The sequence below is a fragment of the Camellia sinensis genome, chromosome 4 (assembly GCF_055761805.1).
Source record: "Camellia sinensis isolate YWXY chromosome 4, ASM5576180v1, whole genome shotgun sequence".
NCBI classification, from domain to species: domain Eukaryota; kingdom Viridiplantae; phylum Streptophyta; class Magnoliopsida; order Ericales; family Theaceae; genus Camellia; species Camellia sinensis.
In genome coordinates this window covers 141,323,191-141,346,229 of record NC_138964.1, presented here as the reverse complement: position 1 = coordinate 141,346,229, position 23,039 = coordinate 141,323,191, and the positions used below count along the sequence as shown (strand labels likewise).

At 40.3% G+C, this 23,039-nt stretch overlaps 2 protein-coding genes across 2 annotated transcripts; one reads left to right on the top strand and one right to left on the bottom strand.

Moving 5' to 3' along the window:
• Positions 1 to 13,521: 13,521 nt before the first annotated feature.
• Positions 13,522 to 13,956, bottom strand: LOC145824089 (uncharacterized). The gene has a single exon (XM_082923680.1). It carries the CDS (start codon positions 13,954 to 13,956, stop codon positions 13,522 to 13,524), a length of 435 nt encoding a protein of 144 aa, XP_082779806.1.
• Positions 13,957 to 21,053: 7,097 nt separating this feature from the next.
• LOC145824088 (uncharacterized) lies at positions 21,054 to 21,958 on the top strand. The gene is made up of 2 exons (XM_082923679.1): positions 21,054 to 21,643; positions 21,808 to 21,958. The coding sequence occupies exons 1-2, from the start codon at positions 21,054 to 21,056 to the stop codon at positions 21,956 to 21,958; spliced, it is 741 nt and encodes a 246-aa protein (XP_082779805.1).
• The last annotated feature ends 1,081 nt before the right edge of the window (positions 21,959 to 23,039 follow it).

Sequence of the window (23,039 nt, the reverse complement as noted above, 5' to 3'; positions counted from 1 at the left end):
CTTGCTAAGGTTTTGTTGTTTCTTAGCGAGTCAAGTTGTTTAGTTGGTTTTGTTAGTACACTACCTGACTTGGCAATACACGAGGTTCAATTTCCATTCAATTCCATTTCGTGCAAAATGGTGCGATGCGATGCTAAGAATACAAATACAACACTTTTTAAAAGTCATTTTCATTCCATCATAGCTTCTTTTTACAACATTTTACAAAAGAGTACAAGTTTTGAAGAAAATAAAAGTACCTAAGCTGTATAATGTGTTACAACTAGATGTAAAAAGAAAAATAAAGTAGGAACATCTGCATCAATGCTATCAAGCTCAAGATTGAGAGGCCTTCTTTGCCCTCTTTGGCTGAGTAGCCTCTACACCACCGTCGTCGGCACCTCCATCTGAATCGGAGTCACCGTCCTCAGAATCCTCCTTGGCGTCGCCTCCGCCCTCAGAACTAGAACCAGAGTCGTCATCCCTGCCTGCAGATGTCTCTAACTGTGAACGTGCTGACTCATCCTCCTCGCTAGACTCGTCATCCTGTCTGACAAGTGCTCTGCGTTGCCCCGGCCGCGAGTCGAGACCCTTCTCCTAGCTACTCGAGAAGGCCTAGATGGCCCAGTCTGCAGAGGTGGGGCCTGAAAAGGACAGTTTGAATGTATCAGCCAGTATGTGTACCAAATGCAGATGCAAGAATGATACATAGAGTGGGTGCATGCAAATATAGTGAAATGTTCAGTTTCCATATGTCATCAGAAGTATGATAAATGCAAGGAAATTGAAAAGTACCAGAATGCCAGAGGCATACAGCAACGTCTCCCTCCGCAGGACCATGCTCTCGAGTGAGGCCACTACTCCAAGCAACCCCTCAGTAAGTCATCAGTGAATGAATGCATGAATGTCTAAATATCTGAGTAATAAATGTGAACTGTGAAGCATACCAGTGGTGAGTCAGGGTCACTGACGTATCGATGATCCGACAGTGGAGGCTCTAATGGAATCGGGTAAGATGTCCCATACTGCTAGCCCATTAGCTCGGTCAGAAGATCTGGCCACCCAGCGCACTGGCAAGTCGGGGAGATCCCTTTAGCCCCACCCCTCGATGTACCGGCCCTACTAGTGGAAGGGACGTCTGCAGCTCGAGCGCGACTCGATGATGGCATATCAGCAGCCCTCCTCATAGGAGTACAGACACCTATCAGTGGAGGCATCAAGTATGTATGGAGGTATGTCGTGTACTCCCCCTCCTCTGGGAAAAAAACTGCGTCGGAACCCAGCATAAGGTCATCAACCTCCCAAGGAGTGAGACTCTCTATGGACCACATGTCTAGTAGAGGTGCTGAGGGGATATCTTGAGTGGGATTGCCCATCGCCTGGCGCATGAAGTGATCCCCGAGAAACCAAGCTCTGCCGACTGGTCCCTCGAGAAAAACCCTGTATCGGGAAGCACCCCATGCCCCAGTGAACTGGAATCAAGAATATCCAGGCATCTCTAGCCAAGGCCGCCAAGTGATTTGTGGATGACAAGTGCATAAACTGATTAGATGTCATAAATATACAAGATAAATCAAAGCTAAAAGCCTGAAGAACTGAGAGTTCTGGTTTACCTCGGTCGCCGGTACGGTGTCAAAGTACTGCCTCAGATATGGCAGGCACCAACCATCGAATCTGCATGAATAAGGGATCTTGAGAGATGCCCCGACCTCGAGCTCAGGGGCGAGTGTCGGAAAGTAGGCATAAACCCACAGCTGCAAAAGGCAAGACAGTGGTTGTCAGAATATAAAATGTATGAAAAATACAGAATACTGTGTGCAGGATGCGAATATAGGATATACAGAAAATGCATAATGCTGAGTGCAGAATGCAGAATTTAATGTGTGTAATGTGTGCTGTATGCAGTGTACAGATAATGAAAAGCAGAAATGTAAATAAAAAGGGCAGAATGTACCTCCCAGGCTCGCCAATAGCCACCTATTATGGTCCCCCACTCTCGGGAGGTCGCGCTCATGTAGCAATAAAGGGTAGTGAGGCCAGCGCTGCCCCAATCCAAGTGTCAGACCTATGATAGGTCTACCAGAGCACTGAGCAAATAAAGCCCAACTATGTTCCCCCTGTCGTAGAACAGAGTGGTCCCGAGCAGGAACATCAAAAATCCCCAGGCATACTGTTGTATGGCCTCAATAGTCTCGGGCATAGTCCATATGTAATGCTCCGCAAACCAAGTGTACCTAACCATGCCCGGTGATCTGCAGGGCGGCGGATGAGCTCCAAGCAAGTAAGTCCAAGCTGCCTCCCACTCACCCATGTCCACGTCGTATGGGACTGACCAGCCTGCCACGTCGAGGCCCGTCAGTATGGAGAAGTCATACGGGGTCATCGTCATGTCCCCGGTGGCAGAAAAATGGAAGGAGTTGGTGGTGTCCCACCATCTCTCTACAAGTGCACCCAGAAGGGTCCTACTCGCCGGATGATGCGACAGTCCCGCACAAAATGGGCCAAACCCTGCCTCATCCACAATATGCCGGACAACATCTGGGAGCTCCATGTACCACTCCCTGGCAATGATCGATCTGTAACCCCGTGTGAAACGGGAAAATATTTGCATGTAGAAAGAACAGATGTATTCAGTTTCAAAATTAAAGGAATGTTGTGTTATGAACTGTGTGTTCAGATTGAGCAGTGTTATAAGCCGTGTGCAAATTAAAGGAATGCTATGTTATGAACTGTGTGTTCGGATTGAGCAGTGTCATGAGCTGTGTGCAAATTAAAGGAATGCTGTGTTATGAACTGTGTATTCAGATTGAGCAGTGTTATAAGCCGTATGCAAATTAAAGGAATGCTATGTTATGAACTGTGTGTTTAGATTGAGCAGTGTTATGAGCTGTGTGCAAACTAAAAGAATGCTGTTATAAACTGTGTGTTCAAATTGAGCAGTGTTATGAGCCGTGTGCAAATTAAAGGAATGCTGTGTTATGAACTGTGTGTTCAAATTGAGCAGTGTTATGAGCCGTATGCAAATTAAAGAAATGTTGTGTTATGAACTGTGTGTTCAAATTGAGCAGTGTTATGAGCCGTGTGCAGAATTAAAAGAATGCGATGTTATGAACTGTGTGTTCAGATTGAGCAGTGTTATGAGCCGTGTGTAGAATTAAAAGAAAGTAGCGTTATGAACTACATGTTCAGATTGAGCAAAAACTGTGTTATGAACTACGCGTTCAGATTGAGCAAAAACTACGTTATGAACTGTGTGTTCAGATTGAGCAAAAACTGTGTTATGAACTATGTGTTCAGATTGAGCAAAACTGCATTATGAACTGTGTGTTCAGATTGAGCAAAAACTGCGTTATGAACTGTGTGTTCAGATTGAGTAAAAACTGCGTCATGAACTGTGTGTTCAGATTGAGCAAAAGCTGCGTTATGAACTGTGTGTTTAGATTGAGCAAAAACTGCGTCATGAACTGTGTTCAGATTGAGCAAAAATTGCATTATGAACCGTGTGTTCAGATTGAGCAAAAACTGCGTTATGGACTGTGTGTTCAGATTGAGCAAAATATCGCGTTATGGACTGCGTGTTCAGATTGAGCAGAATACTGCGTTATGGACTGCTTGTTTAGATTGAGCAGAATACTGTGTTATGTACTACGTGCTCAGATTGAGCAGAATATTGTGCTATGAACTGCGTGTTCAGATTGAAAAATGTGCTGCATGCCCAAAATGAGCTGCATGTCCAAATGTGCTATGTGCCCAAAATGTGCCCAAATGTGCTACGTGCCCAAATGAGCTGTGTGTCGAAATGTGCTGTGTGCCCAAAGTAAGTTGTGTGCCCAAATGAGCTGTGTGCCCAAGTGAATAGAGTACTATGTTTTGAGTTACGTGCCAAATGCACAGAATATTGTGGTGTGAGCTGCGTGCCAAACCAACTAAGTGTTGTGTTGTAAGCTGTGTGCCAAAAGAACGAAATACTATGTCGTGAGCTGTGTGCCAGATGAACAAAGTGTTGTGTTGTGAGCTGTGTGCCAAATGAACGGAATACTATGACATGAGTTGTGTGCCAGAGGAACAAAGTGTTATGTTGAGAGCTGTGTGCGTAAATAAATCGGATGCTGTGTACAAGTTATGTTCAGAACATGCAGAAGTACTGTGTATGTGAATGTGTTCAGAACGAGCAGGCATGATACGTAGCGAAAGCATGGAAATACAAAAATGAAGTACGTACCTCTCACGCATGATGAGATAAATGAGACTCAGGCTCCCGTAGCAGTAAGTCTGCGGGCGCCCGTCGCGCGAAGTCAGTAAAATTATGGAAGGTACTAGGAGGTAGGATGTGCTCCCGCGGGTGGTACCTCTCCGCGTTGAACGACCGAATCCTCAAAGGCAGTGGCATAACGTCCGGCTCATCCTCCACTCTCGGGGAGCCTTCGCCATATGGAATATCGTCGGCCATCTGAAGAAAGATGCAAAAATGAGCAAAATTGAACAGAATGAGCCAAAATTGCAAAAAGTCAACAGGAGTCAACTCTCGAAAAGAGAAAAAGTCAACAAAAGTCAACGCCCGAGAAAATGTGCCAAAGTTCGAGTGAAACTTACCTCAAGTGGTGAAAATGGAGAAAGAAGCTCCGAAAACAAATTCTAATCGGTTCAAAATGAAGAGAATCGAAAGTTTTCGCGAAACAACTTCGTGTGGGGCGTTGGAAAACGCGTATAAAGTGCAGATCTGAGAGGGAAAAAGGGTCTAGGAGCAAAGGAGAATGTGTTTCGGCCTTGTGTTTGTGAGCAAAAGTGATTTAGAGTTGTGTACTTAAAGATCTGGCCTTGAAATGACAAAACTGTCCCTGTTTTCATAAACGGCCGACCAGTTTTTCTAGCTGGCCGACCACTTAGGTGGTTAACAACTGGTCGACCATTGTTCTAGGTGGTCAGCCACCATCCTGGATGGTCTCCAAGGCCCCATTGTCCTCCCTATGTGTTTTGGTGATGATTGGAGCTCTTGTCTCTCGGGAAAGTACAAGAAAAGTATACTTTTCGGTTCAAAAATGCCACCACGGGAACTTCGATTCAAGTCTTTGACGCGTGGCTCATCAATTATTCGTCAAGAGCAAGGTGTATCCTTTTGAATACGCTGTGACCCCTCCGAAAGGTAACTCGGAGGTTCAGGTTAAATTGCTCGCGTTAAGATTTGTGTCTCTTTTTTCAGTATTTTGCTTCGAATGTACTTTTGGAGTTGCACATTTCAAATACATCCTTATGCACACCACTTGTCGCATTGTAATGTGCATCACTTCTTGCATTGTTATGCACACCACTCGTCGTATTATTATGCACGTTTTTCTCGTATTGTCAGGCACACTTTATTTGCGTTATCATGCACGTTTTGTTCGCTTTGTTTTGCACTCTTCACATGCATTATTATGCGCACACTTAGGTTGCATTGTCATGCACCCCTTCCACCCGCATTGTCGTGCACTCTTCACTTGCATTGTCGCGAACATTCCACTCGCATTGTTATGCGTCACACTTAGGTTGCATTGTCATGCACCCCTCCATCCGCATTGTTATGCGTCACACTTAGGTTGCATTGTCATGCACCTCTTCCACCCGCATTGTCATGCACTCTTCACACGTGTTGTCGTGCACGTTCCACTCACATTGTTATGTGTCACACTTAGGTTGCATTGTCATGCACCCCTTCCACTCGCATTGTTATGCGTCACACTTAGGTTGCGATGTTATGCACCCCTTCCACCCGCATTGTCATGCACTCTTCACATGCATTGTTATGCGCACACTTAAGTTGCATTGTCATGCACCCCTTCCATTTGCATTGTCATGAACTCTTCACGCACGTTGTCACGCATGTTTCGCCTGCATTGTTATGCACACTACTTTCATTGTTATGCACGTTTCACTTGCATTGATATGCACACTACATGCATTGTTATGCACATTTCACTTGCGTTGTCACGCACTTTTTGCTTGCATTGCTATGCATGTTTCCATCGGCATCATATGCACATGTGTTTATATTGCATCTTGATGTAACGTTGAACATATGTTGTTACTATATTGTACCTATTGAACTTCTTTCTTTTGCAGGCACGATATTATATGTACGGTTCATTTGAGGCTGGTGCGACCAGAGGGTATTGTATTTACTCCGCATGAGACGTAGCGAGAATTGTATAATTCTTTTACATCCTTTCTACATGTAATGTAGTTTGGGTTCGAATCTGCCGCTTAAACTGTTGCATTTGTTGTGTATAATTGTTTCATTACAACTTTCTTTGCATGATCATAAGTTATGTTCGGCTTTGTGCATGTCTTTTGCATTTTGCCCCTGCCTGTGGGCGCATCTCTTTGTTATCTTGCATGTTTGTCTAAGTCTTTGGCCTTGTCAAAAATGGGTCGTCTCTGGGCTTTGACATTCACTCCCGTCATCTTTTGACTTCCGTATTCTGTCAAAGAGGGGCAACTGTAAACACCCTATTTTTGACCGACCTTAAGACTCAGACATCATCGATTGAGCGCTCGGTGATTGCGCATGTTGTGCTCGTTTCGAGGTTTCAGAGTTTTCGGCCAAGTGCCTTGCCTCCGGGCCTGTGAACTCTTTGTGCTTCGGCTTGGTTTGTGGACCAAGCCTTGTTTTCCTTGCCTGAGGGAAGGAGAGGTCTTGTAAACACCCTCTTGTGGTCATAGGCCACTTTTCGCGCTTGGAGACTAGTTTTCAGTTTTTGGAGTCTTCGGTCGGGCGCCTTGACTCAGGACCACTTAACATTCTCCGTTTGGCGTGGTTTTTGAACCACACCTTGTTGCCTCTGTCTAGAGGGACACTGTCGTCTAGGAGACCACTTTTGTGGTCGTAAACCACTTTTGGTGCTGGTAGACTAGTTTTCGAGGCTCCCGGCTGCGTGCTTTGCCTCCCGAACTTTCGTCTTGCATCCGTTTTGGTTTGTTTTTGGTACAAACCTTAATTTCCTTGCTTGGAAGGTGGTACAAGGGTGGGAGACCAGTTTTTCTCCCCGCAAACCACTTTCCTTCCTGCCAGCCAATTTTCTGGTCTAACAATTGGTCTCCTTGGTCTTTGGGCCATCTTTTTTGGTCGACCACCACACCACTGCATTGTTTTCATGCTTTAGACCTTCTTCCACCATGGCCGACCACTTTTTGTCTTGGGAGACCACTTGTGGTGGTCGGCCGACCACTTTAAGTAGCTGGCCAATCACTTCAAGTGGTCGGCTGCTTTTTATCACCTTTTTGGAGATATTTTTAGCCAGCTGGCACAGCTGGAGAGCACTGAAACCATCCTCCATACACGTGTGTGAAGGGATGGCCTTGAAGCCTTAGCTTTTTCAAGAAGGTTGAGCTTTTGTTCTCTATAAGAGGGAGGCTCCCCCTTGCTCCTCCAGGTTGAACTTTTTGTGTTAAAGAGTGATAGATACACCTTTATCTCTATATCTCTCTCTTTGCTTCATTTTTGTGCCTTAAAGTGCCCTTTTGTCATACTTTAATACACAAACACACACTCATACACCATACTTTTGGAGCTAAGGTCCCTTGAAGTTGTTTTTGAAGTTTTTGGACTGGTTTTGGTTCAAAAAGTGTGCTGGAGTTGCAGCCTTGAAGGTGTTCATCAAGGGTGAGCTTTTAACCTTTAAATCCCTTGATTTTGCTTAAGCTTTTAGACCTCTCTGCATGGTGTTTTAAGCTTGACTTCCTACTGCAAAAATTTCTATTTTTCAGTCCTTAAAATATTTGTTTAAGGTCACTTTTTTGTTGGGGGTGGTCTCCCTCATCTTAGGCCTTGTTAGGCCTTGTTTTGAGCCACCCCTTTTGGCTTTTGTCTTAGCCTTTGCATGACCTTTCTACCACTGAAATCTAGAGGATTTTCAGTGGTGGAAAGGTGGTTTTGGGGTCCTAAATAGGAGAGGGTCATCCCCTCTCCTTGTGTCTTGTTTACTTGCTTTGAATGCCTAATGTGTGAGCATGTTTGTTAAGCTTATGTTAGCCATATCTTAGCTTGTATTTGGGCTTATTTTAGAATGGTATGCCACTTTTTTTACTTGGTTTTGTCACTCCATGCTTGCCTAATACACTTGTAGTATAAATCTCATAAACTAGTCTTGTATGCTTCATGAAGTAGCATGTCATTCTAGCTTGATTTGAGTCCATTTTAGCATGTTTTTGGTGATGTTTTACCATGTCATACCTCTGTTAGGGTTTGGTTTGGTCACCCCTTGCATGCTCCTTGCACTTGTAGTGCAATTCCTTGAATTAGGCTAACATGCATCATGCCTTAACATGTCATTCTAGCATGCTTTTGGCTTAACTCTAACAAGCTTTTGTCTATGTTTTAACATGCTTTAGCTCTGATTTGTGTTGTTTTTACCATGCATGCATTGCTTTGTATAGCCATGGTTCATTCTAACTTGTTAGCTTTGTGTGTCAAGTCCACTAGCACGCATTACTTGGACTATTTGAATGATTTGGCATCATTTATAATGTGATTTCAGTCCATGTTTCATGGTCATGCACTTGCATTTTTTGCTCTTTCAATGCATTGGAGGGTTTGCCCCTTTATGCCTTAACATGGGCCATTGCGTATGCCTTCATGCCTAAGCTTGCGAGCTATCATTCCAATGTGTTTTGGGGGTTATTTTGTCATGGTATGACTCTGATTTTTGTTGGTTAAGTCATCCCATGCTTGGTCTTAATAGGTGTAGTGTGATCCACCTTATTTGCTGTGTATGCATCATGCCTTATGCCCTTCATGTTAGCTTGTTTTGGCTTCCTTCCATGCATGGTTTAGACTCATTTTGACATGTTCTAGGACTGTTTTGGGTTGCCTTGCCATATGCTTCGTGTTTTGCATAGTTGTAGCACAAATACCTATGCTAGCTTCAAGCTTTCGGTGCCATAGCATGCTTCATTTGTGTTGTTTAGATGATTTGGCATCATTTAACATGACATTTCACAGCATGTAGCATTGCCATGTTCCCACTTCATTCACCCTTTGAGTGCCTCTAAGGGTTGTGCATTTGTTGCCTTGTTTTGGCCTAGCATGTATGCCATCTTGCCTAGGTCCTTGAGCCCCCATCTCAGCATGTTTTGGTCTTTGTTTAGACCTATTTAAGCTCTATCCATGTTTGGTTCAATCATTTGTGCCATGTATTGCATGCCCTTTGTGTAATCCCTTTAATGGCTTTTGTGCCTTAGGCCCTCTTGCATGCTTTACTTGTGTTGTTTGAATGATTTGGCATCATTTCACACTTGATTTTAGAGCCTTTAGTGTTGTCACACTTTCATGTTTATCACTTCTTCATCATGTTTGAGAGTTGTGTTCTTAGGCCTGCTTGATGGGCCAATATGTGTGCATGCATGCCTTGCCCTTTTGTGCCTTTGTTTTGGTGTTATGGCCTCTGTTTTGGGCATGGCTGAGGTCTGTCCATCTTGGTTTACATCCATCGAGCATTGTGCATGCCATGTAGTTCATCGCATTGAGTATGCCATGTTGTTCTTAGCATTGTTCATTGTGCATGCCATTAGCCTTGTTAAGTTGTTCATCTTACATTGCATTGTGTATGTCATGTTGCATTACATGTTTGTATGCTTAGGTTACATTGCATTGAGTATGCCATGTTATTACATTGCATTGTGTATGCCATGTTCATCGCATTGCGTATTCTATGATACCACTTGCATTATGTATGCTAGTTGTTGTTGCAGGATTGTCCCTTGCCATGTTATTTGCTTGCATTGTGTTTGGAATAGGTGTTAGTCCAAACATGAGAAACGAGGGACGTTTCAAACTTCAAGTGATGAAACGTGCCTCAATTCTCGGTCGCTGACCCTTTTGATCACACATGATAGAGTTCTAGGCATTTTTGTGTTTATATGTGCATTCATTTTACATTGAATTGTGCAACTTCGCCTCTCGGCCATCATGCATTGAAATGCGTGATTGGTGGCCCGAGGGTCGAGAACCATACTCCCTTGAGCTTATGAAATGATAGGGAGGGTGGTTGTGCACACATATCTTGCAAATACATTGCCATGCCCTTTCTTGCGCTCTGTTGTAGCAAATTAGAGGAATGCAGCAACAACTGGTCGGCCAACCAGAAAAACTAGCTGGCCGACCACTTTTTCTGCCCGGTAACAACAAAAAGTGGTCGGCAGGTGGTCTCCCACACCAACAACTAGTCAGCCACCCTTCCACAGGTCCCCAAGATGAGTTAGAAGCTATCTGGAGCTTGGTGCAAGTTTCTGAGAATAGTTGCAAACAGAGGCAAATTGGGGCATCGCGTTGGATTTCCGAACGAGGAGACCAGTCATGCATGCACTATTCTCCCTCTGAGGACCCCTTGCTTTACTGCTTTACTTAGCTAATTTGCTTAGCTAGTTTATGCTTTGGATTATGTACTTTAAGTAGTTAATGCGTTTAGCTACTTAATCGTTTTGTAATAGTTAGTTAACTAGAATTAGTTAATTAGCTTCGCTGTGTAATAATTTGTTTAATTAGCTTAGATTAGCTAGTTAGCTTCTTATTCAGACCCTCTGTCGAGAGGGCTAATTGTTGTAATAAGCGTGCGTGTGTATGATGCATGTCTTCCAACCCCCATTTCTTTCTCCCTTTTACTTAACCATTTACGATGGTTAGTTCTAGGGCATATTTTGTTTAGCATACCTTATACTTGCATGCGTGCATCCATTTATCTGTATTGAATGCATCGGGCTAAGCGCATCATACTAACTGCATTGTATTTCAATTCCAAGTTGAATACATATACCAAGTTCCATTTCACATGACATTCTAGAATAACCGAGCATATTTTAGTTGTATTTTTTTTTTTTTGTGTTGCATTAGCCATCTTAACATGAACTAGGATCATGCATGATTTCTAACTAGTTCTCTGTTTTGGCTCGGAATACACTGTGAGTGTTTACGCTTTAGCATACTGCATGTGTGTTATTGATTGCCATGAAAGCATGCTTTCCATGAGGCTAACTACTTATTTGATATAACTGTCTGAATGCCCGTGGGTGAAGATTGGATTGCTTGAATTGGAACAATTCATCAAAATCCTCGTTTTAGCCTCCTTACGAGTAGCAAACTTCAAATCATTTTCACAAACGAACATGCAAGGTTTTGTTCCAAATTAGGCGATCTAGTCTATACTTGTATGCTGTGCGCATCACGTAGTAAGATTAGCTAATTAACCGGAATAAGAGCAAATGTGTTTTCAAAAACAAAATATCATGCTTAGTACAGGCTGATCTTTGATCGGGCGAGCGGGGGTGCTCATTGCATGACCTTCCCCTCTCGTACCCAGGTTCCCGAGCCGAGGCAACTTTGGTGATAACGGACATGTGGCCTTAGGCACGAGTCAGGGTTTTTTAAATTTTCCCAAAATAAAATATTTAGGTGGCGACTCTGTATCTGGCAAAGCAGTTTCTTTATAAAAATCAGTTTTCCAAAATGATTTGTCGAATTTGGACTCTTTGGTGATTTATTGGTCTCACATTGCACTTTGTGAGATTAGATTCAGAACCGTGACATTGAGTCCGAACTGTAGTAGCTCAGAACAAAACGGGATTCACGCCCTCGTAGCGCGAAGCCTGGAGAGTTCCCAAGGCGCATCTACACCTACGTAAAGAAAATGAATATGGTCACTTGGGCTTGACCAGATGTTATGTCAAGTCTATTGTGTCAAGAGTCGTCACACGTCAATTCATGGTGTTTTGACGACCCTTGAAGCGTCTTTACTTCCCCCTTTGAGCTCACTCCATGATAAAGAGGAGGGGTTGGTGTTGATTCATTGCATTCATTGATTTTTGTCCAAATTGTGGCCGAAATCATCAAGCAAGCAACTTGCTCATTGATGGTTTTGGAAACGACTTCACCTTTCTCTTGAGGCTTTCCATGACAGAGAAGTGTAAGTGGGACAAACAGAGCTCAGAAAATTCTGTCTACATTGTTTTCACCTCAAAGCACGAAAATAGAGCATTGCCTAAAATTAGGGCACGGCCGGCCCTATTTGGGCCCGGCCGGGCTTTATTGGGGGCCGACTGGGCCCCAATGTTTGGTAAACAAAGTGTTTTGCAGAAATAGAGGGCAGTGGCTGAAAGTGAAACAGGGAAAATTCCAAGGAAAGCAGAGAGAATTGCTTCTGAAAACCGTCACATGCATGCCATCCTTGTGCCTTTTGGTTTTATCAGATATTGTAAATTAATGCTCTCATTATCGTTGTAATTAAAATATAATTAGCATTACTGTAATGATTATGAATGTTTATTGTTGAGTACCTTAGATAGTTAGTTTTATTGTTCCTCCTTGTTGTAATAAATTGGGTAGCTAGCTTATTTCTTATTATTAGTCTTTGTTGTAATAGCTTAGCTAACTAGTTTTTTACTCATTCATTTGGTCTTGTAATAGTTAGTTTAATTCGAATACTTGGACATTCATTCGGACCCTCTAGCATGAGAGAAAAATTATAATAAGTGTATATGTCTTCCAACCCCCATTTTTTTCTCTCTTTTATTTACTCGTTTATAATGGTAGTGTAGAGCATCATGTTTCTTAGCATTTCTCATGTTTGCATACAATCGTCTCACATGCATTTGGGTTCGGCTCATCATACTAACCAATGTCAATTTCACTTTCATTGTTTGAATACGTGATTTATCACATGTCTTGGAATTGGATCATATTCCATGCTCATAGCCAAGCCTATAAAAGTGGCATAAATGTATTTGTTGCGTTAGCCATGTCGTATGGGTTAGGAACATGCATGTCTTCTAATCATTTTTCTCTATTTGGCTTGCATTGGAGTACTAGATGAGCACTTATTGTTTTAGCATATCACATAGTATGTTTGTGTTACCATATCGAGCACACTTTCCATGAGGCTACTTACTTAAATGATATACCTGTTTGAATGCCTGTGGATGAAGGCTAATTGCTAAAATTAGGACAAGTTGATCAATGTACATACAAGCTCACTTTTTTTTTTTTTTTTTTTTAAGTGATGAGTATGAAAAATTATTTTTGAAACCAACATGCAATCAAAGCGTTCCAACGTTTACAAATTAGTCTATACTTGTGTGCAACACATAGTAATGTTAGTCTAATAAATCGGAACAAGAGCATATCACATAAATAAGAATCTCATCATAATTATTAGAGGTCAATCTTTGATCAGGTGAGTGAGATGCTCAATTCATGACCTTCCCCTCTTGTACCTAAGTTCTAAAGCTGAGGCACTTTGATGATGACGGACATGTAGCGTTTGGCACGAGTCTTGAGTTTCCTAGATTTTCCAAAAATATTTAGGTGGCGACTCTGAAATCTGGTAATGCAATCCATTTTTTGCATTTTTTATTCAAATCGATTTTCTAAAAGAATTGCCGGATCTGGACTCTTTTTGTGTTTTAACTGTTTCACATTGTACTTGTGAAATCAAATTCAGAACCACAGGAGTCCAAACTATAGGGCTAGTCATATCGGAAAGAAGCACGAAAAGCAAGCTACACATACGTTGCAAATCATGCCAGTCGGGTGAACTTACTTTCATATTCTACCACAGACATCATTCCTTGCTTCAAATGTAGGAACTCTGACGCCTTCTGCTCCAGTAGTGATTCTGGAAAGTTTTTTTCATAGAATACTTCTAGAAATCTAGCCCAGGTCACGATCTCTTCCTTTTCTAAGGTGAGAAGCCACCATTCTTGCGTATCTTCTTTAAGAGTGAAGGTGGCGAAGGACACCTTCTGTTCTTCTATGTAGGGTAGAGCACGAAAAATCTTTTTCATCTTTTTAACCCAAGCCTCAGCTAACAATGGATTCGAGTCTCCTATAAACGTGGAAGGTTTCAAGTCTTGGAAATGTTTAATCGTAGTTAGTCCTTCACAATGTTCCGGTAATCCATTGGTTATATTATTCTGCAGAGTTCGCAAGAAACTAGCAATAGCTCTTTCCATAATTTTTCTATTAGATTGGCTCCACTGGATAATGACCCGATACCATTTCCATTGTTAGTCATAGCTGTAAAGTAATAGTTTTAATAAACGTCGTGCATGATTTCTGTTAATTATCATCTACCTATTATTTTCACATAATTTATAAGCATAGTTCACAAAATTTTATACACAAAACACCAGTTTTATTTATTCATAATGGTGTTGGTACATTACTTGTAGTTACGTCAAGTTAGTGCCTAACCTTCTATGACAAAACGGGTTAGAACTAGGTCATGATCAACTCACTTGTACATCAAAAGAAAAGACAAAGAAAAACAACAAAAGAAAGGACCTTATTCTCGAGATTTTAAACTGGAAGCAACCACAGGTACTACAATTGCATATGGTGCTCGAACTCCTAGCCACTCAGCTCAATACCAAAGCATAACCACACCACCTCCACTCGACAAATGGGAATGTATGTCGCATAACCCCACAGCTAGCATCTCGTGATACGTACTGGTACTTCTACATATGTCATAATATCACTAAAATCAACTGTCTAGGTGTGAATAAGGTTTTGTGGGGGAGGAACTCTTGCTTGTATATGGTCACTTAAGAAGGCGTTTCCTCTTCTAGGCACGAATTCTAAAGGCAAGGGTGACACTATGTAGCGAGGGTATCCTTGGCCTGAGGCCATGCCTACTACCCGTGTCGGTTCCTGAAACCTATCTAGTGTACCCATACCATCAATCCTCCACCATTGTGTATCTACTTCCGTGGGGACTACTCGTAGGTACACGGATTTGCCCATCAGTCGGTTCAGGGTCAAGTCTGTAAGTCTAAATATTTCCTTAGAGTCTCCCATTCCTTCTGGCTGGTCTGGGACATATCTGTTATTTTCAAAAATTATCTCAAACTCCGATGGATCAGGCCCGTACGAAAAAGAGTCGCCAAAATTGAATTTCAACATTGCCTATGCCACAAAATGCCCAACTCAGCTATAGAACTAATAAAAGACTATCTCTATAATGTCTTATCATATTTTCTAATAGCACGCATATCCTCTCTGTTAAATTTTTTTTTTTAACCATTGATCTGATACCAATTTTGTCACGACCCACCCCGGTGCCTAGAGTTGGATTCGCAATTAGTTAAATTCTAAAATTCCTAAGATTAGTCCGAAGTAACTAAATTAAATAATGCAGCGGAATGAAATAAAAGATGTAGATAAATATCTGAAGTGTACATGGGAATTATTATTTATGTAACATAAGTCAGATAATAATTACAAATAAACACAAGAGAAAAAGAAAAAAAAAACACGATGTTCATCTCAAGTCTAGGTCCTGATTAATGGGCTACACCATTCTTCCTTAAGTTTCTTTACCTGAAAGGGTTTTAACAGTTATAAGCACATGGTAGAGTGGTTATACTAAGAACATAAGGATATACAAATCATTATGGATAATTATTTAGGCTAAATATAAATCATTTTACAAAAAATAGACATATAGTATAGAAGTCTTATAAGCAAAATAATCACAACCACGATACAGAACAAAGAACAGAAGGTCAATGGATCCATGACAGATAGAGGGCCACGAAGTGACTAATCAGAGGGGCCAACGGTTATTTAAGTCCTCTAAGGCATGGGACCGTCAGAAGGTCACTAAAGTGAAAATTCAAAAGGCCAATGGTTATTTAAGTCCCCCAAGACATGAGACCTCCGTGGTGGTACTTATAAAAATAAATGGTTATATACTCCTTGTCAAATAAATTCCAAAATTTAAACAATCATATCTGTTTATTTCAATTTTAAATAAACAGAGCTCATAAAATGAATAACATAATTGAATATTAATATAATTATAAAAATAAAAAATTAAATTAAAAAAAAAAAACATGATTTGCATAAAATAATTTATAAAATAATAAAATGATTTATGGCTACTCAAGATAAAATATAACTCACCTTAATATTGACCCCTACTATTTTCTTCCCGTTTTCTCTGATTTCCGCAACTCTTCTCCATTTTGGCTTATTGGCTTTCTTTTTCTTTTTTTTCTTTTTTTTCCTACTGCACCGGCCCCCCTTTTATACTTAAGCCTAAGGAGGTGATTCATCCTTCAAGCACCAAGGTGAATCACCATCCATGCATTAATTCTCCTCCAGGTGGCTTACGTTGGGAATGCCACCATTGAGCTTACCTTTCCCTTAATTTTGTTATGTTTTTGTAACAACAATGCTTCTAATTTTAAATTACATTACATTTTAGCACATATAATTATATAATCAAATATTTTATTTTATTTATTTATTTATTTATTTTTATCAAATTAATTAAACAATTTGGGTGTCACTAATTGTCTCACAGCAACTCTGTCTTCTCCTATATATTCAACTGTTCTTCAATATCAATATTGTTCTGAAGTATGGAATGCTTTGTTGAAATGATTTGCCACACTCTCAAGATCACACATCCATCAACTAAAGAACAAGTTGAACAATGTACCCAAGAAGACTGATTTTATGGAGGAATATCTATAAAAAATCAAGGATTTGGCCAATCAGTTGGCCTTTGCTTCAGTTGTAATTGAGGATGAAGATCTTGTATTAATCACACTCAATAAGCTTCTTGATGAGTATGAACTTTTTAAGACTACTATTCGGGTTCGATTGGAATCTATTGCTATGGAAGAGTTGTGTTTTCTTCTTTGTTCTGAATCCATCCATGTTAAGATGAAAAATTAAAAATCCAGCTCTACTGAAGTCAATCATATTACAATCAAAGACGGCATTCACATGGTGGTAGATCTTCTAATTATAGAGGCTCATATTATTCTTGAGGCAATGCTCGATCTCCTTCAAGAGGAAGGGGTCGTTCGAGCCCTACTTGTCAAATCTGTGGACTATTTGGGCATACTGCATTTGATTGTTGGCATAGGCTTGACACTCAATTTCAACCTTCTCAACAGCCCTCTCATCAGTTTTTCTCTCATTCTTCAAAAGCTTATGTTGCTTCTACATCTCATTCTCCTATGAAGTATTCCTCTCCTCCTTGGTATCTGGACTCCGTTGCCACAGACCATATTACTAATGATCTATGCAACCTTAACATGTATTAGCCTTATTCAGGTCTAGATAATATAACCATTGGCAATGGCCAATCTATTCCAATTGCTCAAACAGGTAAAGGATTATTGCCTACATCTCCTAGATCCTTCAAACTTAATAAAGTGTTTCGTTCTCCATCTATTTCCCCTAATTTGATTTTAGTTCATCAACTCGCTACGAAGAATAATTATATTATCACTTTTGATGTCTCTCACTTTGTGATTCAAGACAAGCGCTCGAAGACCATCCTTCATAAGGGTTCTAATATTGATGGTCTTTATCAGTGTTAGTTCCCTACTTTTGCTACTAATCCATTGGCTTATTCTCATGCTTATTTTCATGATTCATCAAATAAATTTTTTTTCTTCAAATATATGGCATTATAAACTTGGCCACCCTTCTCCATAGAAGTTTGTTCATCAGGGGAAAAGAAAAAGGAATTTTTTGTAATTCTCCTAAGCATCAACAATGTCTCTTGTATTGACTATTGTGTATCAAAAAATCATAGAATGCCTTTTCATTGTCAAATTCAACTGTCAATCAACCTTTGTCATTGATCCGCAGTGATGTTTGGGGTCCATTCAATAAATCTACATCTGGATTCAAGTATTATGTGTTGTTTGTGGATGATTTTAGTAGATTTACTTGGTTATATCCATTGGCTTAAAAAAGTGAAGTGTTTTCTAAATCTGTGGAATTTAAAGTCTATGTTGAGAAACAATTTTCTGCTTCTCTTCAAGTGCTTAGAACAGATGGTGGCATTGAGTATTTTACTCATAAAATGCAGCATTATCTTACTTCTCATGGTATTGTTCATCAATATTCTTGTCCGTATACTTCTCTTCAAAATGGCGTACCAGAAAAAAAAAAAAAACACAGGCGTATCATTGATACATCTATTGCTTTAATTCATCATGCTTCTGATCCTCTTCACTATTAGTTTGATGCAGTTAGTACTTGGCTACTTTCTCTGTTACTACACTCCATCCTCCTGTAGCTTTGGCTCCTTTTTAGTTTCCTCCAGCTCAGTCTTCAGTTCCTAGTCTACTATTTCACCTAGTCTGCAGGCTGCTCCAGATCCTGTTCTACAACCTATTGTCTCCTCTGTTCTCTAACATACTTAACCACCTATTCTGCAGTTTACTTTGTAGTCTTCTTCTCAGTTTGGCCTGTCTTCTGTCCCTCATCCCAAGTCTCAACATCCTGCCACTTTTCTATCTCTCCCTCCAGATGTTCCTGCCACAGTTCCTCTTAACAAGTCTTGTCCACCTATTCTTATTTTCTCAATTTCAATTGATTTGCCTCCATTAACTTCACTTCCTTCTAACCAGCATCATAAGCTAACTAGGTCTAAAACCAGGTCCACTTCATCTGTTCCTGCACATCCAACTAGCTTCTCTCCTTCTACTTCTCTCTCTATAGTTTCTTCCTCTTTATTTCTTGACATTGAGCCCTCTACTTACAAACAGACCCTTGCCTTTCTTGTATGGTTCAAGGCTATGCAAGAAGAATATAGTGCCTTACAAAAGCAGCAGACTTGGTCATTGGTTTCATTGCCTCATACAAAAAATATTATAGGTTGCAAGTGGGTTTTCAGGATTAAAAGAAACTCTGATGGCACTATTGGTTGGTATAAAGCTCGACTGGTTGCTAAAGGGTATCTTTAGGAGGCAGGTGTGGATTTTCAAGAGACTTTCAGTTTTGTTGCCAAAGCTCCCAACCATTCAAGTTCTACTTTGTCTTGCCTTGTATTATAATTAGTCTTTACACCAAATGGATATCTCCAATGCCTTTCTTCATGGCAAACTTGAGGAAGAAGTGTATATAACTCAATCTCCTGGGTTTGTTTCTTCCTTTCATCCCTCTCATGTTTGCAAACTTCATAAAGCTCTTTATAACCTTAAACAAGCTCCTCGTGCCTGGTACCCCACATTTTCAGCATTTCTCATTTCTCAAGGGTTTCACAATAATACATGTGACACTTCTTTGTTCATCCATAAAACTACCACTTACATTGCCATTCTCATAGTCTATGTGGATGACATACTCTTAATTGGAAGTGACCCCTCTCATCTCCAATCATTGATCCAACAAATGCATTTGGCTTTTTCCATGAAAGAGTTGGGTAATCTTTCCTATTTTCTGGTTATTTCTGTCCAAACTACTTTGGTTCTCAATATTTTATTTCTCAACAAAAGCATGCTTATGATATTCTCCATAAGGCTGGTTTATCTAATTGTAAACCATGTGCTTCCCCTATTTCAGTGTGATAACCCAACCCATACTATGCTTAATTATACATGTGATTATGTGTTCGATATGAATTTTCAAGTTTAAGTATGGAAAATATGTGAATTTGGAAAAAAAATCTGTTGAAAGTAGAAATATCTGTTACAATTGAAACTTTGAACCGAAATTGAAGGCCTTAGAGGTGCTATAAACAAAAACAACTTCATATCTATGATTAGCATGATTTATAGAGCTTACGGTGAAATTTTAAAAAATTACGATTCATAATGAATAAATTAAGATTTATGAGTTAAGTTGTATATGTTTAGCCCTCTTTTTGTTCTTCATTGTTGGAAGAGAGCTCTAAGAGTGAGTTAACGAGAGAGAAAAAGAGAAAGCAAGGGATTTTGAAGAGAAACAAAGGGAAATCCTTAGATTTGAGTTAAGATATGTTAATTTACTCACAATCTTTGTCTCTAACTCATTTTTGTCATGAAATCAAGAAGAAATTAGAAATTTTGAGCTAGGGTTTTGAGTTGTGCGATGGCTTGAGCTAAAGGCATGAAATTGAACCATAATCTCTTCATCTTTGTTTCATTTGAGTTCATTCTTTGATTGATCCATGAAACAAACCCTAGATGATTCATGAAAACAAGATTTGTCGGAAGATTATTCATGGGTTATGTATTTTGAACTTGTTCATGTAATGTATGAATATGAGAAAGAAATGAGTCCATGAATTTGATGTTCATGCAAGATTGATATGTTTAATGTAGACTACACTTATATCATGCTTATATATCATGTTTTTGAGTTATTTTTGCATGAATTTGGGCTTGGAAATGAGGTGGGAGAGTTTGCATCCTTGTGCCATTTTCGGACTATCTGGGTGTGCCCAGACCGCTCGTGCAGCCACAAGCTCTGCACGAGTGGCCCATGCCTTGAACCAAAAATTGGCTACACTATGCGTTCGAGCAGCTGCAATTTCCTCACATGTGGACCCAGACCGCTCGAGCAGTTAGACCGGCCGCACGTGCGGCCAGGTACAGAAAATTTTATGTTGTTTTGTGTTGTTACTCCCGACCTCCGGAACGCATTCCCAATCTTATTTAAACCCTTTTAGAAGTTAAATAGTGATTATAAATTCATTAAAGAAGGTTGCGACTTATGAAAGATAAGTGTTCAAATTGAAACAAATTATTTATCTAATGTGTTTGTGTAGGTCGTGTGGCAGAGGAGACGCCGCAAAATCAAACACATTATGAGCAGTAATATTGTACGCTTATGCTCTTTATTGTGTACCTTGAACCATGAATGGTGAATGGTGCCAATGTTACGAATTGATTGGAAATGAAGAAACTTCATTAATATTATATGGCATGTGCTATATGATTGGGCCCAAGGCCGCTTGTTATATTCTTGGGCCTAAGGCCGCTTGGTTTATATGATTATGGCTATTGTAATAACCTTATGATCAACTATTTACCCTGGTTTATTGTATTATTACTCATTGAGCTTCGTTCACCTAATTTTATGTATGCACATGCGGGTGATCCGTAGTATGGAGCACACCCTTAGAATCAACTTTAGGAGCCTTTTTGTGACCCAATCGAGTCATGTCTCCAAGTCAAAGTTTTGTTTTTACTCGCACCATACCTTGGCCTAATTTTGTTTTTGTTATTATGGTCTTGGGTTGTAAACCATGTGTACAAATTTCTTTTGGCTCTTATATTTCTGTTGGGCATGTAAATGTATTAAGTCCGGGTGGGTTATGGCGGGTGTGGTTCAAACCCGCAACCTGCCTGCAACCCGAAAACTTCCTATATTTCAAACCGCACCCTACCTTATTGTATTTGCAAAACCGCCCATACATGTGCATATCGGGTCAAGTAGGATTGGTTGTGCGGGTCGGATAACCACTGTAGCAAATGCTCTTAGTAGAAAGTCAATGGCAAACTTAGCATGTTTGCTTACAGAGCGGAATGAACTATTACTTGACTTGGAAAGAATAGAGGTGAAAATTATGCTACATGAACAGGGTGGAATGTTAGCTGCAATGGTAGCACAACCAGCTATTATTGAGGAAATTAAACATAGGCAATTGGAGGATGAATTTCTCAAGAAAGTACATGATGAGATAGAAACAAAACCGAGACCAGGATTTTCTTTGGAAGCTCAAGTTTTGAAATTCAAGGGAAGATTGTGTGTTCCTAATGTCCCTGAAATTAAAGGGAGGGTCTTGGAAGAAACTCATAAATCCAAATTTACTATGCATCTCGAAAATACCAAAATGTACCAAGATCTTGAGCAAGCTTTTTGGTGGCCCAATGTGAAGAGAGAAATTGCGGAGTTCATTTCAAGGTTCCTTTAATGTCACCAAGTAAAAGCGGAGCACCAAAGACCAGCAGAGTTACTTCAACCTCTCCCTATTCCGGAATAGAAGTGGGAGCATATAATTATGGATTTTATTGTGGGCTTACCCGAACACCCCGAGGTATGGATTCTATATGGGTTGTTGTGTATAGATTGACTAAGTCTGCTCACTTTTTGCCTGTGAAGACTATTTATAATGCTGATATACTTGCTGCAATGTACATTGCTAAGATTATTCGATTGTATAGTGTTCCGATTTCCATTGTGTTGGATAGAGATTCTAAGTTCATGTCAAGATTTTGACAAAGCTTACAAAAAGTATTAGGGACACAGTTGAGGTTCAGTACCACATTTCATCCACAAACCGATGGACAATCTGAAAGAACTATACAGACGTTGCAGGACATGCTCCGGATGTGTGTTTTGGATTTCCTTGAAAGTTGGGAAACTCATTTACCTTTGACAAAATTTTCCTATAACAACAGTTTCCACTCCAGTATTGGGATGGCACCATATGAAGCTTTGTATTAGAGAAGATATCAAACTTCGATTTGTTGGACCAAGGTTGGGGACAAGTCGTTAATTGGGCCTGAAATCATGCAAGTTACTATGGAAAAGATTCAGATCATCCAGCAGAGATTGAAGACTACTCAAAGTCGACAAAAGAGCTATAGGGATCAAACAATGAGAGACTTAGAATTTGAAGTTGGGGATCATGTTTTTGTCAAAGTCACTCTAATGAAAGGGCACATAAGGTCTGGGAAGAAAGGGAAATTGTTACCCTGGTACATAGGGCCATTTCAAATTGTAGAAAAATTGGGTCCGGTTGCCTATCGGATTGCTTTACCACCGAGCATGGAGCAAGTGCACAATGTATTCCACGTATCAATGTTGCGAGGCTACCTTCAGGACCCTTCCCATGTTATTGACTATCATCAAATTATGCTAGATGACGATATGGTTTATGAGGAGAAACCCCTTCAAATCCTTGATCGGCAAGTCAAACGACTAAGGAGCAAGACCATCCCAATGGTAAAAGTGGAATGGAGGGAACATCATGGAAGCGAAGCCACTTGGGAATGGGAAGAACAAATGAGACAACAATATCCATAATTGTTTTTTACTTAAGGTAAACAAGTTCAGAGGACCAAACTTCCTAAAGGGGAGAAATGAGTTAGAGAGAGAGGAAGAGAGAAAGCTAGGGATTTTGAAGAGAAACAAGAGGCAAACCTTAGATTTGAGTTAAGGTATGTTAATTTACTTACAATCTTTGTCTTTAACTCATTTTTGTCATGAAAACAAGAAGAAATTAGGAATTTTGAGCTAGGGTTTTGAGTTGTGCAATGGCTTGAGCTAGAGACATGAAATTGAACCATAATCTCTT